The 15,610-nt window shown below is 42.6% G+C and overlaps 1 protein-coding gene across 22 annotated transcripts in view; it reads left to right on the top strand.

The window, feature by feature from the left end:
* Window positions 1-3,277: 3,277 nt before the first annotated feature.
* The window catches only part of ATP10D (ATPase phospholipid transporting 10D (putative)), a 63,969-nt gene continuing 51,636 nt past the window's right edge, over window positions 3,278-15,610 (top strand). For 7 of the 22 annotated variants that reach the window (XM_081208685.1, XM_081208691.1, XM_081208684.1 and 4 more), the window contains exon 1: window positions 3,304-3,644. Coding sequence is in view for 7 of the 22 variants with exons in the window: in XM_081208699.1 (XP_081064825.1) it covers window positions 3,416-3,491 (76 nt within the window). In the remaining 15 variants the exon portion in view is untranslated. Of the gene's footprint in view, window positions 3,645-7,098; window positions 7,940-15,610 lie in introns of those variants that run through there. The other 15 variants (XM_081208698.1, XM_081208695.1, XM_081208692.1 and 12 more) reach the window with 8 other exon arrangements.

The raw sequence follows: 15,610 nt of genomic DNA, 5'->3' as shown, positions 1-15,610 counted from the left end.
ACAGAACAAGCTGCAAACCAGGTCAAAAAACAGCTGGTATATAATAAAAGTACAATATAAATTAGCAAAATCACAATATACTAATCGATCACATTAGATGATGTGAGGAACTTCAATTAACCTTGTGACAAGAAATAGAAAAGCATCAATCAAGCCACCCCATGTGTCTCACCTAGGGTCTTTCGCCTGGAAGGTTAGGTTATACCCACATTCTCACCTGGGACAGAAACTGCATTTTCCTCTCACTGTTGCCAACCAGCTAGCAGACAAAATGCTTATTAACCCCACACTAGAATAACCAGAGGCTGTTGAAAAACGGGTGAGAAATCGTACAAACCTGACCTACAGCACCCACTCCTGTCTCCTGTAAGATCTGTCTCCTGTAAGATCTACAACAGTGGGTTCTTTTCACCCTGGAGCATGAAACATTTTTCATTCATTCTCCCTCTGCTAGTGTTCCAGCCCTCATGCACAGTTCAGAGTTTTGCTTCATCATAACGCTAGAATTCAAGGCCATCCAGCTAAGCAGAGAAACTCTCAATTAAAATTGCAGGACAAATGTTACAACAAGCTGAGTGCAAATGTGACGTGGCAGCACCAATTTGCATTTTATTTAGTGATAAGATGCTGCTGCATGAAACTGGAAGTTACAGTACAGTGAATGATAAAAAACAAACAACAGCCCCTGCCTGCTTGCTTGCAATCTAGTTCAAGATTGCAAGGCTGAAGTTGGTGCCTGGTTTCTCATCTGAAACAGCAGCTCTTTCTGTCCAATAGACAGCAGCTCCTCTGCCATCCCAAATAAGCTTTGAACAATCCCAGATCCTACACATTCATGAAGTTTGCACCCTTTGAGATGCATCAGCATTCTTTTCCGTCCAAAGAGTTGTTTTTGGTGCTTCAAATATCATGGTATTCCTATGTCAGTGGTTCCCAAACTCCCCCACCAACCACTTGAAAATTGCTGGTGGTCTTGGAGGACCACTTAATAATTTTATGTCTCTTGTCACAATTGTAACGTGCTGTGCCAGACGCTATATTATTTTTCATTGTATTTCACTGCTTCTTTTATTATATTGTATTTTATTGTATTGCATGTTTCATTCCATAAAATTCAAATTACAGTATAATAAAATACACTATAAGAGTTAAAAGAAGTAATCAGAATACAATGAAAAATCAATGTGGATATTTAATGGGGACATGCCACAGGCCACCTGCATGAAACTCTAGGAAAGTCCTATTGGTTTCAGTGGGAGGCATTTGTGAATGTGTTCTTAACTTAAGGTTACCAGATTTTTTTCAATGAATCCGGGGACACTTTTCAAATTCAGTAGGAATGATAGGATTTTGTCAGGGGACTCATTTGTAAATCTGGGGACTGTCCCCAGGAAACGGGGATGTCTGGTAACCTTAGCTTAACTCTCACTGGCATAAAAGGTTGGGGATCTTTTGGGTTCATACTCTCATACTCAATTAATTCTGGTTAGTTATCACTTAACAAACTTAGTACCTTATGATATTCCCAACCAGGCAAAACACACCAAATGGTATTTTATCTGAAATACAACAAATGTGGCATACCGTATGCTTTGTGCCAGGTGGTTAAAGTAGTCTATAAAGTTTGTAGGTATATACCTATTGGGAGAGGGGGATCTTCATAGTACAGCCAAAGAAAATGGCTGAGGATTCTAAAGTGCATTAATGATATTAGAAGTGGAACTAGCATGGTAGTCACTTTCGTTCCAAAGTCATAAATAAGAGTGTGACCTTCTGCTTTTTGCATCAGAGACTACTGATTTGGGAGCCTGACTATCTGAAGGACTATCTGTACCAATATGAGCCTGCCTGTGCATTAAGATTGATGTCTGAAGGCCAATGGGTATTGGGACCACGGCTTTTTGGGGTGGTAGTTCCAAATTTATGGAATTTATTCTCCCTGGAAATCCATCTGGCTCTGCTCCATCATTATTAGTTGTTGTTTTTAAAGAAACATACTGTATTTTTCCATGTACTGTATAAGATACCCCCTATTTTGGGGGACTCATATTTAAGAAAATGTGGGGAGATGACCCCATGTATAAGACACCCCCTAATTTTTTACATTATTTTATAGTAAAAAAAAACCACCCTAGTCTTATACACAGAAAAATGTGGTATTTTAGTTTTCATCTACATTTTTCATAATTGCACTTTGGTTTAACTTATACTGTTAATTTTAAGGGGTTGTGTGTTTTCAGATAAATGATTTCATGTTGTTGTGATTGATTCTGGAGTTGTACACCAGTGTGAAGATTGTTATGCCCTGAGAGTTGATTAAGAAATATTTTAATAAATATTGGTATCCAGATATTAATTTGGCATTCTAGCCAGACTGCCTTGTCATTATACAAGGTGAGGCAGTTACCTCAGCAGGTTTGGGATACCACTGAAAGCAATAGTGTGGGAGATTGTGTCTTGGGAATCAGATTGATTCACAATCTGCCCAGAAGACTCCCACTTATTTGCCAAGGGGTGGTACTCTATGTTAACTAGTCACAGAGGTTGTTGTTCTGAGTGGTGTTTTTTTTTTTTCTCAGGCAACAAAATGACTTGGGTGAGTCCTGATCTTAGTGATTCCCAGTGTGCAGTGCCTGTCTGCCAGGCACCAGGTGAAAAGTCTGGAGAAGACAATTTAGGGGGGCATTCAGGACTGTTAGTCACATAGAATAAAATGCGGAGATCTCATTTCTGTCACAGTTGCTGTTAAATAAAGTGGGGGGACGGGACTAATGGGAACTCCTGGATATTCAAATACAAATATTGTATTTCTAGGAAGGCACTGATCCTAAACAAGAGTTACTAGGATCTCAGCGGGACTTAGAGCTAATAAAGACAGAAGGAGTAAAAAGGGGGCAATTAGACAGAAGTTAGCAGCTGCAAAAAGAAATATGTGAAAGAGAAAAGTAAACACAACGACACAGAAGTTGCCACGGAAGCCAACGCTGCATTGCTCTAAACGGGTCCTCGTGGTGCAGAAATAAAACTGCTTGCACATTTGCAAAGCTGAAGATTCCTGCTTTTTTGGGGGGGGGGGCTGTGGACTAGATGACTCTATGGGTCTCCTTCCGGCTCTACAGATCTGGGATTTCTGTGCTAGAGTTGGGAGAAGAGAAACGCTTGAAGGAAGCGTCAGAAAGGGCGGAGGCCGGGTCCTTGCAAAGATTGGCTTTTGTGGAGGCTATTCGCTGTCCCAGCCTTCCCCCCCCCCACCTCGGTTGGTTCTTCCTACTGCAGCAGGCGAAGTGGGCGGGGAGGGGACCGGCTCCCAGCTGCAGGCGTCTGGCTGCGAGCTTAGGTTTCGGACCATAGTGGGAACAGCGGCGGCAGAGGGAGATCGTTCGAGTGCGCGGGGAGAATCGAGGCCGTTTTTGTGATGTGCCCAGGGGGAGAGGTAGTAAGAGGCATCTTCTCGTGCGAATTCATTCTCTCTCGTCTTCCCCTTCCTTTTGGTGCGTTGCTGATTCCCTTTCTATCCAGAGCGTTTTACCACCCATCCCGCTCTGTCGGAATCCCCTTGACATAGTCAGAAAGTTCTATTCTCCTGGCTTTGCTTTATTAAATCGGGATTTTACTGTACTTGTTATTCATCTAGAAAAACGAACGTAAGTATTCCTCAGACGCCCCTCTCCAACGCTGCAAGTCTTGTGCATCTTTATTATAATATACTGTATACACCTTTCACCCTAACGTCCCAGGGGCAGGCACGTTATAAAATTACAGTACCTGGTACAGGAAGCCGCACTGAACTTTTAGGATTTACTTCTGAGTAGGCAGAAGTAACCTAAGGAAGGTTTTATCACAGCCGCATGAGGTAAACCTGTGCATCGCTCAGAATGATTGATTCTGTTTTGTCTTTCAGTTTTGTATCTTCGAAATAGACCAGGACAGGTATAGGTGTGTATTTGCAAACTAGGTTGGTGTCCCTCTATTTGTTGAACTTTATGGGAAGTTAGAACAGATTTGGGTAAAGTAGAATAAAGCCTCATGTGATCTTTGTAATTATGGACGCAGAGCAGAGCTGTGTGGAGTTTGTAAGCTGCAGTTCAACGTTTGCATTTCATTAGGATGGCCAATCTTTTTGGCGAATGTGTGGTAAGTCAAATCTAAAGTATAAGCACAATACTACATGCCTTGTGTGGCTTTGCCTGTCCAATCTGAGCTGCAGAATAGGTAGCAGCACAGTTTAGGAATGAAAGGCAGGAGAGTTGATTGACTCTTATCCTGTGGGCAGGCCTGCAGGCTTTCCTGCACTTGTCCAGGTGTGCCGCAAATCCCCACTGCCTATTTGCCACAGGTTCTCCATCCGGTTATTGGGGCTTTAACATTTGCCTTCAGTATTAAGGGTTCTGCCTTTGGGAAAGTTCAGCCTGTGGCCTCATGGCACAAGCAAGCTGGATTTTCTTGTTTTGCCCCTATTGAACATAGTGAAGTAAAGAGAGGGAATTAAATTTTTAGACAGAATTCTGAACATTTGTATAGTACTTCCATACATTTAAAGAGCTTCCCATGCATTATCTTGTTGCAGTCCCTTAGAACTAGCAGTTAGTGTTATTGGTCCCCATATTGCATGGGTGGAGGAGATAAAGAATGAGAAAGAGTGTGTGGCTTGCTTTTAGACCGGCAGGTGAATTCATTGCAGAGGCAAAATTTGAACCAAGGAATTCCTGACTTGTAGATCATTCTCTGCTGTGAACACACCATATGATTTCCCCCCAAAGAATCTTGGGAACTGTAGTTTGTTAGGGTTGCTGCAAATTGTAGCTTTGCGAGCGATAAACTAGTTCCCAGGATTCTTTGGGGGAAGTCATGCGCTTTAAACGTATTGAGCCTGGTGGTCTTATGATTTTTGTTGTCGGGTGGGGGGGGGGTTGGTAATGGATTAGCTTTGATGTTAATTTGTACTTTTAGGAAGAGGATTGGAAAAAATTTAAGGACTATTTACAAAAACATAAGTTATACGAATGTTGAGAATTTGCTAAGTTTCTGGGAGAAACATGCTTTAGCATTGAGATTTATAAATGATGGAAATTAAGTTATGATTTTGAAAAGTATAAATTACAGATTATATAACTAAATGAAAGTACCAAAACACATAAAATAAGGTATCAATTTGCTGTTTATTTTTATTGTAAAGAAAGCAGGGGATGGAGGATCTGGGGAAGTCCAGTTGATTACGAAAATAGATCTGGAAAAGTGAACTTTCTTTTATAATTTCTTCTTTTTTTTCTGTAAAATCGCTTTTGTTGTGTTGTTGACGATCTTTTCTGACCTTGGAAAAAAAGCAATAAAAAATTATTTTAAAAAAAAAAATGATGTTAATTTGTACTTTTAATAGAGATGGTTTTATATATATATAATTACTATTAATTGCCCTGTGTTTTGGATTGTAAATTCCCTTGAGTTACTTTGATGATTAGGCAGGGAACTATAAAATATTTATTTTGTAAAAAAAAAAAACCAGTACCCAGGAAGCCATTTAGAGTTCCCTAGCTACAAACTAAAGATTTCCTTTGTGCCTTTACATCTCCTGGGAGATGAGACAGTTTCAGCTTCTCCCGCCTGTTTTTCATGTGGGCACTATCTATCTACTTCCCTTTCCTACCTGTTGCATTGTAGCCTAGAGACCTGTTTGCTACAGCAACTTTAACTAGAACACACTAGCAAAATGGCAGCAATCAGCATTGTATGTGAGTATTTTGCTTGTGGGATTCTTGTAGCAAAAATAACAATAAAACTAGATGCTTAACTCAATAAGCTGAGTGTCAGTAAAGCATGTAGGATCATGCCCTGTTCTAATGCTGAGTGAATAATTATGCGTCAGACCATGCTGCCCTGCACAAGATAATTAGGCTTCCCATTTTCTGAGTTGATTTCGTCAGATCATGTGAAAAGGGTTTTGATTTTGTTGTATCTTCCCCACTCCCAGCCCCAATGAAAGAATCATAATCAGATTAACACATGGCTGATGACAGCATAGAGACCTGAAGTGCCATGTTTGTGCCACAGCTTTAAAGTGGAAGGGTTAATAAGACTCACTATGACATTGAGTTAGGCCTGCATTTCTACTTGGTATACTGGCCTGGTTTTCACAAAATTCTAAACCATGACTTAGTGCGTAAACCACCAGCCCTCTGATTAACAGCCAGATACACAGATCCATTGTGCCACAAGAAGTATCCCCTGAATGAAGTATCCCCTGCCTTCCTCCTGTGCAGTTGGTTTGCAGGAGGTAATGTCATTGATCATATTTTTCCCTTTCTTAAAACACTCTGGGTTCAGTGTTTTGCTTTTAAAGTCTCAGGTCACTCACTATACTGTAGTGCTATTGAAATAAACAGGTGTTAACTATGCTTACATAGTGATTTATCTGCTAAGGTCTAATTAATTATGTACCTCATAACCTTCAAATACAAGACTGGAGTTTTCTTTTTGTTTTGTTTTACTATCTATTATATGTTTGTGTTCTCCCCCCCCCCCCTTTAAAAAAAAATATTGATTTTTTTCCACTAACAACAATCCAATATAAGCCACATTAATACAATACCAAATCTTAATACAATCAAAAGAGCCAATTATCCAATTCCAAATTAAACATTTTGGGTGACTTCCCATTTTCTGTTTCTCAGGAGATGATGATGTTACTTCGTCCTGTTCCAATCCTCTTATTTAATCCAAATAAAACAGTTCTGATCTTAATCCTTTATTTTAACAGCCACTGATGTGATGACTTCCGTTCGTATTTAACTATGCAAGAAGAGTTTATATCTTGTAACTTTCTGTGTGAAATGTTTTGTTTTTTTTAACATTCGTCCTTCCCTTCATGTTGTAATCTATCATTTGCAGCATTCCTCTCCTCCCCCCCTTCAAGGATTCAGTTCTTGTTGCACCACAGCCTCATGCCATCTTGCTTTTCCAAACTGAAAGAGATCTGGTGTCTGTCCATAGCTCCGGGCAGACTTTCAGCATTTTCTTCTTTGATTTCTTTCCCATCTGTTGATTTCTTTCCCATCTGAAGGACCGGCAGTTGTACACATGTGTGTGTGTGTGGCTGAGAGAAGCAGGCAAGTGTGGGAGCAATGGAATTCTGGAGCAGCCATCTTGTGGGTCACATGACTCTCTTTCCAGCTCTTCTAGAATTTGAGAACAGTGGGAGTTAGTTTATAGTTCTGAAGAGGAAGTAACTGAGCTTAAGGAAGGCGGTTGCAGCTCAGGGGCGGCCCAAGTTTCTGTGCCAAAGGAAATCCTGCCAATATCTTCCAATGGTTGAGAGCCACAAGGCACAGCCTCGCTGCTGTTTCTCCTTCTGCAACGATCCCCATACAGTACATTTCCTAGTTATATCTTCTCTGTCGACGGACCTGGCTGTCAACACTGCTTCTTTATTCCCCCTATGATTCCCACCCCCTTCCTTTGCCAGGGCCTTGCTTCCCCCTCTCCCTCTCCTCAACTTCAGCCAGGCATAATACTATTCCTTTCCCTCTGCTTTCCAGCGATTACTGCTTCCTCCTGAGCCTTAAGCCCTATCCCATGCTCCCGGGATCCATTTGGCCACTGTGTGGCTAGGGAAAGGGATGAGAGAAGGAGAAAAGGCACTCTAATTCTCTCACACATTTTTTGACTTACCCTTATAGATCAGCTTCTTCCCTTCATCTTTCTAAACCTGTCAGGAGCCGCACCTGAACTGCACGGCAGCCATATATGATTTGTGAGAAACGGTTTGACCGCCTAGGCCGCAGTCCCGTAATCCAGTATTTTTCCGTTTAAGAATTATGTTTAGAAAGCCTGCTGTGCTGCTCCTTTTGCAAATCCCTTCAGCGGCGATGGCTAAAGAGTCGCTAAATGTTGTTGCATGAAAAATAATGTTACTTTGCTTTGGAGCTGTGTGGATCCAGAATAGGTAAGGTGCTATTTTGCTTAAACCACTTGGTTTGTTGTAGCGGTTGCTAGGCTGGAGAAATCATTATGGGTCTGGTCTCCTAAAATGTGGCACCAAGCATTTGAAAGGCATTCAGCCTTACTAAGCGAGTGGCACTGTTCCCCATAAGTAAGGGGAGCATGGATGTAGCCAAGGGGGGGCAGGGAGGGGCAGCTGCCCCCCAGGAAATAAAAATCAATAAAAATACATAGTGAACTGAGGTTCTTTCCCCCCCCCCCAACAAAAATCCTGGCTACGCCCATGATGGGGAGACCATTTGTCCCCCAGCAAATGGTACCACCCAGGTATCTTTGGCATTGTCTCTTTGGGATAGCTTTGGGTGTTGTCCCAAATGTGGTGGGATGTGGGATGTCTTGTGAAGGTCTTAAGGCCCCTTGGTAGCTCTAGCTACGTACTGAGTTTTGTGAGAAGGCTTTTGAGAGGGGGTAATGTCCCAGTTCAGTGGTACAACATCTGCTGAGCATCTGCTATTCTGATCCCTTGCATCACTTTAGGGCAGGGGTCAGCAAAATTTTTCAGCCATGGGCCGGTCCACTGTCCCTCAGACCTTGTTGGGGGCTGGACTATATTTTGAAAAAATATATGAAAGAATTCCTATGCCCCACATATAACCCAGAGATGCATTTTAAATAAAAGGACACATTCTCCTCATGTAAAAACACGCTGATTCCCGGCCCTTCTGCGGGCCAGATTGAGAAGGCGATTGGGCCGCATCCGGCCCCCGGGCCTTAGGTTGCCTACCTCTGGTGTAGGGCAAGGAAATATTTCCTATCTGAAGCTCTGGACGGCTGCTGCCAATCAGTGCAGACAGTACTGAGCTAGGAGGAGTAATGATCTGGTTCAGTATAAGGCAGTTTCCAACTCTACTACTTGGGTCATTGCAAACATCGAGACAGCAAAGAGGGCCAAGAGTCTTCAGAGAGTGGTCATGGGGATTATCAGTTTGTTTTTGTTCTTATTTTTATTATGTATTTTGTTTTTTATATTGTCATTTTGTGTTGCAAACCGCCCCAAGATCTTTGGGTATAGGGAGGTATGCAGATTTAATAAATAATAAAACAATACTAAATAAAACTTTATGTTGGCCCTTACCGTGTTATTAGCTGGCTGAAAGGGCCTTGCTATTTTCAGGTGTGCTTCTCGTTTTTTAGTCAGCAGTGGCTCTGTGCACTGAGCAGTTTCATTTCTGGCAGAAATGTAGCAGTGGGTGGCTTTCCTCTTTGTTGCGTCTCCTTGAGCTGCACCTGATTTTCTACCTGTTGCTGAGCTGTTGAATGCTCAGAGCTGCCCTCAGGGGCCGGGGAGGCAGCACCCTTATATATACTTCTCCATGGTGAGGTTTGTTATCTGGCGCCAGTCCTCCTCATGCAGAAAGATTGCGTAAGCTGCTTATCGACTTTCTCTGCACACTGAAGAGCAATTCGGCAGCGCTCATTGTGGCAGAAACAACTATACAGTGGTACCCCGCAAGACGAACGCCTCGGAAGATGAAAAACTCGCTAGACGAAGGAGTTTTTCGTTTTCTTAGCCACTTCGCAAGACGCATTTCCCTATGGGCTTGCTTCGTAAAACGAAGCTTGCCCCGCAAGCTCCGGGGATAGCGGGGAAGCGCAGCGCGTCTTCCCCGCTGTCCCTGGACCTCTTTTGAAGCAAGGGGCAGCGGGGAGAAGATCGCTTCTCCCTGTTGCCAGCCCTGCAATCTCCGGGGACAGAGGGGAAGGCGCGCGCGCCTTCCCCTCTCTCCCCGGACCCCTTTTGAACCAAGGGGCGGCAACGGGGAGAAGCGATTCTCCCCGCTGCCCCTTCCCTTGCTTTAAAACAGGTCCGGGGACAGAGGGGAAGACGCGCGGCACTTTCCCTCTGTCCCCGGACGGTCTCCATAGGAACGCATTGATTGATTTTCAGTGCATTCCTATGGGAAACCGTGCTTCGCAAGACGAAAAACTCGCAAGAAGAAAAAACTTGCGGAACGAATTAATTTTGTCTTGCGAGGCACCACTGTATTTGGGTCAGGTTAGGGAATGCAGCCCACCAACAATTTGACTTTCTAGTTCCTGTATGTATTTCCTGAGAAAGTTCTCCACACTTAGGGCTAGAAGGTTACGAAACGGAATCTGCCTTGGTTTAGCACCACTGATTTCAGGACATTGCAGGAGAGATTTGCTGAGTCAAATATTTTGGGTACATAAACAGAAGGGACAAATGTACTGATGTGGTATCTCTGGGTGTCCGCTCAGCTAGAGGGCTCTGAAGTTCCCTTACTAAATGCACATGATAGACTGCAGAGTGGCCTAGAATGAACATATAAGGAATCTGCAGGAAAACCCCAAAGGAATATTTTGGCAAATCCATATTGCTGAGGTTACACCTACACGGCAGTTTTTGAAAGGCACTGAGCTTCGCACTTTACTTGTTAAACAAGTTTTGTTTGCTAAGTAGCCTTAAAGATAAGCAGAGCTGTGGTAAAGAAGTACTATAGATGCTTTGGGTATACCTACTTGAAGACTCGCACCCGTATATTAAAAAGGTACACTAATTAGAATTTGGACTTCAAGCACTCAGGATGTGGGAGGGAGGGAGAGGCAGACTTTCATTATTTTACTTCCCATTATAAATACTAGTCACTCCTTCAAGTGCAAAAGGAGTGACTAGTATTTGAAATTGAATTCTGAGGTACTTATTAGGACACCTAAAGGCTTTAAAAATTACCGTAATAATAAAATATAAGAGCCCCTTGAAACAGGTATTGGCCATTATGTCTCTGTTTTTAGGTATATTATAGTTGATTGTTAATAGGTTATATCTCTTTATTATTGTCCTTTGAAAGACTATGAACTGATTGGGAAGAGTTTGGTATTATCTTCCATTTTAAGTGGGACCAGTTCTCGCTGCCTGTGCTATGTTGCTTTTGGTTTTTCCTTGCTATTCTTATGGTTCTGTGCATGTGTTGAGTAGTGGATCTCCACTGTCGGGGGGGGGGGATTATTTAACCACAATCACATTAATTCCCTGCAATTAATGCAGACCATTGCAGGGAATTTAGCCCTGAGAATTGGCCTTGAGCTGTATGGGACTGATCTCTGTTTCAAATTTTAAACTCACTGTCACAATATGTAATAACATGACTAAGTTAGACAAAACAACACTTTTAAAACATGATAAGTTGCTCTCATACAGGTTAAGCATGTACAGTATTAAGGTGGATAAATAAGTATTTACTAGACTGTAATTTTATGCATGCTAATTGCCAGAGTCACACCATGTTTACTGTACTTAGAAAGTCCAGTTGATTTTATTCTACCTTTATAGCTTTGTCTCAGGTTATAATGACAATTAAGATCAGATAGTATGCTACAGTGGTACCTCGCAAGACGAATGCCTCGCAAGACGAAAGAGTTTTTGGTTTTTTGAGTTGCATCGCAAGACGAATTTCCCAATGCGCTTGCTTCGCAAGATGAAAACGTCTTGCAAGTTTGTTTCCTTTTTCTTAAAACAGTTGTGACTTGACTTCGAGGAGCAACTCGTGCTTTGCAAGACGAAAAATTCGCAAGGCGAAAAAACTCGCAGAACGAATTAATTTCGTCTTGCGAGGCACCACTGTACTTTATTTCTTTTAGGGTGATATCCATCATTAGTCCTGTTCAGAGTAAAAGGTAAAGGGTAAAGGGACCACTAACAATTAAGTCCAGTTGCGAACGACTCTGGGATTGTGGCACTCATCTTGCTTTACAGGCCGAGGGAGCCGGCGTTTGTCCGCTTCCACAGACAGTTTTTCCGGGTCATGTGGCCAGCATGACTAAGCCGCTTCTGGCGAAGCCAGAGCAGCACACAGAAACACTGTTTACCTTCCTGCCGGAGTGGTACCTATTTATCTACTTGCACTGGTGTGCTTTTGAACTGCTAGGTTGGCAGGAGCTGGGACCAAACAACGAGAGCTCACCCCGCCACAGGGATTCGAATCACTGACCTTTCGATTGGCAAGCCCAAGTGGCACAGTGGTTTAACCCACAGCGCCACCCGCATCCCTCCGTTCAGAGTACACCCATCTAAATAAATGGAAATCACTACTACTATGTGTAGGACTAATCTTGGATATCACCATTAAAATAATTCAATTCTGCTCAGTGTATGTTGGTTTAATTTTTAACCTTTAATGGTTTAACCTTTAAAATGTTTAATGGTTTAACCTTTAAAATGCATTAACAAGGTTTATATAAAGACATAATTTGTGTTCATATGGATTGCCGTGACTATGAAAGATGCAAAGATAAACTCTAATTGATGCTGATTAGTATCTGGAATGGTAGGTAGCTCTGGGGCTTGTTAAGACAAGACCTGGGTCAGGTTATCCACAGATGTTTATACAGGTTCCAACATCTCTGTAATGTTTCACAGTATCAGAAGCACTTTTCTATTTAAACCTTGCTTGTGTGTTCAGTTTGGTGATGAAAATTCATGAACTCTTCTGTAGACAATGGATTCTATGGTTTTCCTGAACAACGGAATCTAACAAGTTGGTAGGGCTTTTTAAGGGTGAAAACTTGTTTAAGAAGGGATGAATTTCGGATATTTGTGTACTACCTTTCTGTTTGTAATTAACAGTTGATTTCGATCTCCCCCAGTAATGTAACATTTTTTTATCTCGACCTTCCCTTCCTACACACCCTCTATTTACCCTTCCCTTCATTCATCCTTGCCATCTCTTTCTCTCCCCCTTTGCAAAATAAGCATAAGTTATGCCTCAAGTATTTATATGCCATTTAATATTTCTAAGAAAAGAAAAAGTTACAGAATGGCTCCACTTTCATCCATTGCACATTTAAAATATACAGTGGTGCCCCGCAAGACAAATGCCTCGCAAGACGGAAAACCCGCTAGACGAAAGGGTTTTCCGTTTTTGAGCTGCTTCGCAAGACAAATTTCCCTATGGGCTTGCTTCGCAAGACGAAAACGTCTTTCAAGTGTTGCGATTTTTTTTCGCTCCCCCCCTTTTTCTAAGCCGCTAAGCTGCTAATAGCCTTTTAGCCGCTAAGCTGCTAAGCCTTTAATAGCTTCTAAGCCGCTAATAGCGCTAATCCGCTAATAGGGTTGCTTCGCAAGACGAAAAAACCGCTAGACGAAGAGACTCGCGGAACGGATTAATTTCGTCTTGCGAGGCACCACTGTAAACGTATAGGTCATAGTAGCATCCTAAGCTTCACAAATAAGGTAATGCTAATATAGAACCAAACATCTACCTGCACCACTCAAATTGGTAAATACAGTGGTAGTTGGTAACTGGAAAGACTGACAGCCAAATCTAGAATAGAGCCCAGGAAGTGAAAGGGTAAGTCATCTCCCACCCTCCTTGCTGTTGCAGGCATACTCGTAGTTGCAAAGAGCTCAGTTGCATTGTCATTCCTGAGATGTTGGAGTAGGCTGAACAAAACGTGGCTGTAGCAAAGGCTGTTGGTTTCTGGCAGTTTGCCCCGTCTTCCCTGAATGAGATTAGTTCCTTGAAAGGTTCTTATTTGGCCCTAGGAAGTTATAGGTAACTAATGAGCTATCTGGAAAACTAGTTCATGGGCTGCAGATAGACTGCATTGGTAGTTGTTTCAAACCAGTTGCATACTTCCTCAGAGGCCCTTGTCCACATGTCCTGCTTTCAGAAGTTAGGTGGGCAGCTGCTGGAGAAAGGGCCTTCTCTGTGGTGGCACCCATGCTATGAAACTTTACTCCCAGCCGTGTTCACCTGGTGCCTTCACCTCTCTATCTTTTAGGCATCAGACAACGTCTGCCCTGTTCTTACAGTGGCAATTGGGATAGGGTGTACTAAAAAGCAGTGTTAGAAACTCAGATATATGTTAGATGCCAAATGGCTCCTTGAACCAGGGTTATAGTCGCCAAAACAGAATGCCTAGTTGCCACTAAGGATGGCTACACAGTTGTATTTTTGAATACGACGTTTTGGTTCCTGAAATTCATTCTGATTGTGCAGATAAAATATAATGGATAGAATTGTACAGGATCTGTTGCTAGCGTGTGAAAACAGCCAATAATATCCAAGGATCCCCAGGCATGCACCTCCAGATGATGGAGACATCAGGCGCTATCCTGGCACCCAGGATTCTTCACTTGGTTGCAAGTGGCTGATAGGCAGGTGCAAGATGCACCTGGCGAATTTCAAATGCTGCTAAAAAGAGTGGCAAAAATACCCACCCGAAACAATGGGAGCTGATGAAAGTAAAATCTCTCACTGCCTCCATTTCTTCCCCTTCTATTTGCCAGGAGGTGATGGGACCGGTGACCATGATCTTGGTTTTTTTGATGTTGAGCTTCAGACCATATTTTGCGTTCTCCTCTTTCACCCTTATTAAAAGGTTCTTTAATTCCTCCTCATTTTCTGCCATCAAGGTTGTGTCATAAAAACAGGGACATGGCTCCCATTGGTTCCAATGGACATTCTTGTTATTTTTTTTCATAGATCAAATCTGAAGTAATTCATTTTAATGCCTATTTGACTGATAATGAATTCCTGTCAAGAGACTTGGGCAAGGCCTACCAGCGTTGTAGGGATTTAAACTCGGGTCCCTGATGTTTCAAGTGCAATACAGTGGTACCTCGAGTTACAAACGCCTCAGGTTTTAAACGCTTCAGGTTACAAACTCCGCTAACCTGGAAGAGTTACCTCGAGTTGAGAACTTTGCCCCAGGATGTGCCGGTGGTGCAGCAGCAGCAAGAGGCCCCATTAGCAAAAGCACGCCTCTAGTTAAGAACAGTTTCAGGTTAAGAACGGACCTCTGGAACGAATTATGTTCGTAACTAGAGGTACTACTATATCCTATCCTCTGAACCACACTCAAGACAGATACCGTTCTACACAAACACTGAAGATAGGATAGCAACTGAAGCTACCAAGGATTGGGTTCAGAACCTATCAGTGTCATTCTGTCTAAACTTTATATGTGATTTATTAAAATGAAAACACACAAAAAAAACTTCCCGGTTGCAGGTAAGGGGGTGGAGAGAATGGTGACTGGGCCATTTCAGGAGGATATGGATTACCTGGATCTGTTTCAGACTTGGTTCAGGCATTGTTTGGGACTGAATCAGCCTTGGTCATCCTGGTGAATGACCTGTATCAGGACAGGAGGAGTTCATCTTTGCTTCTGCAAATGTAGCTAGTAACAGCTAAGTATGGGTCTTCCAACAGTGGTGAAGATAAGGTTAAGAAAGGTTAAGAGATGCCAGTGTGGTGTAGTGGTTAAGAGCGGTAGTCTCGTAATCTGGGGAACCGGGTTCGCATCTCCGCTCCTCCACGTGCAGCTGCTGGGTGACCTTGGGCCAGTCACACTTCTCTGAAGTCTCTCAGCCCCACTCACCTCACAGAGTGTTTGTTGTGGGGGAGGAGGGGGAAAGGAGAATGTTAGCCGCTTTGAGACTCCTTAAAGGGAGTGAAAGGCGGGATATCAAATCCAAGAAAAGGGTGATGCTCCTCTCCAATTCAGTCCCAAACAGTGCCTGAACCAAGTCTGAAACAGATCCAGGTAAAACCAAGGTAATTTGATTTTTTTTTCTTTTCTAAAAAATGGATTCCATTGAGTTTTGTACACTCTCAAGTGGTGCAGTAAGGAGTAACGAAAACAACAAAAG

Source organism: Podarcis bocagei (genome assembly GCF_964188305.1).
Source record: "Podarcis bocagei genome assembly, chromosome: 9".
Lineage (NCBI taxonomy): Eukaryota > Metazoa > Chordata > Lepidosauria > Squamata > Lacertidae > Podarcis > Podarcis bocagei.
Note: the sequence above shows the minus strand (reverse complement) of the source record. Positions and strands in the feature narration are given on the sequence as shown.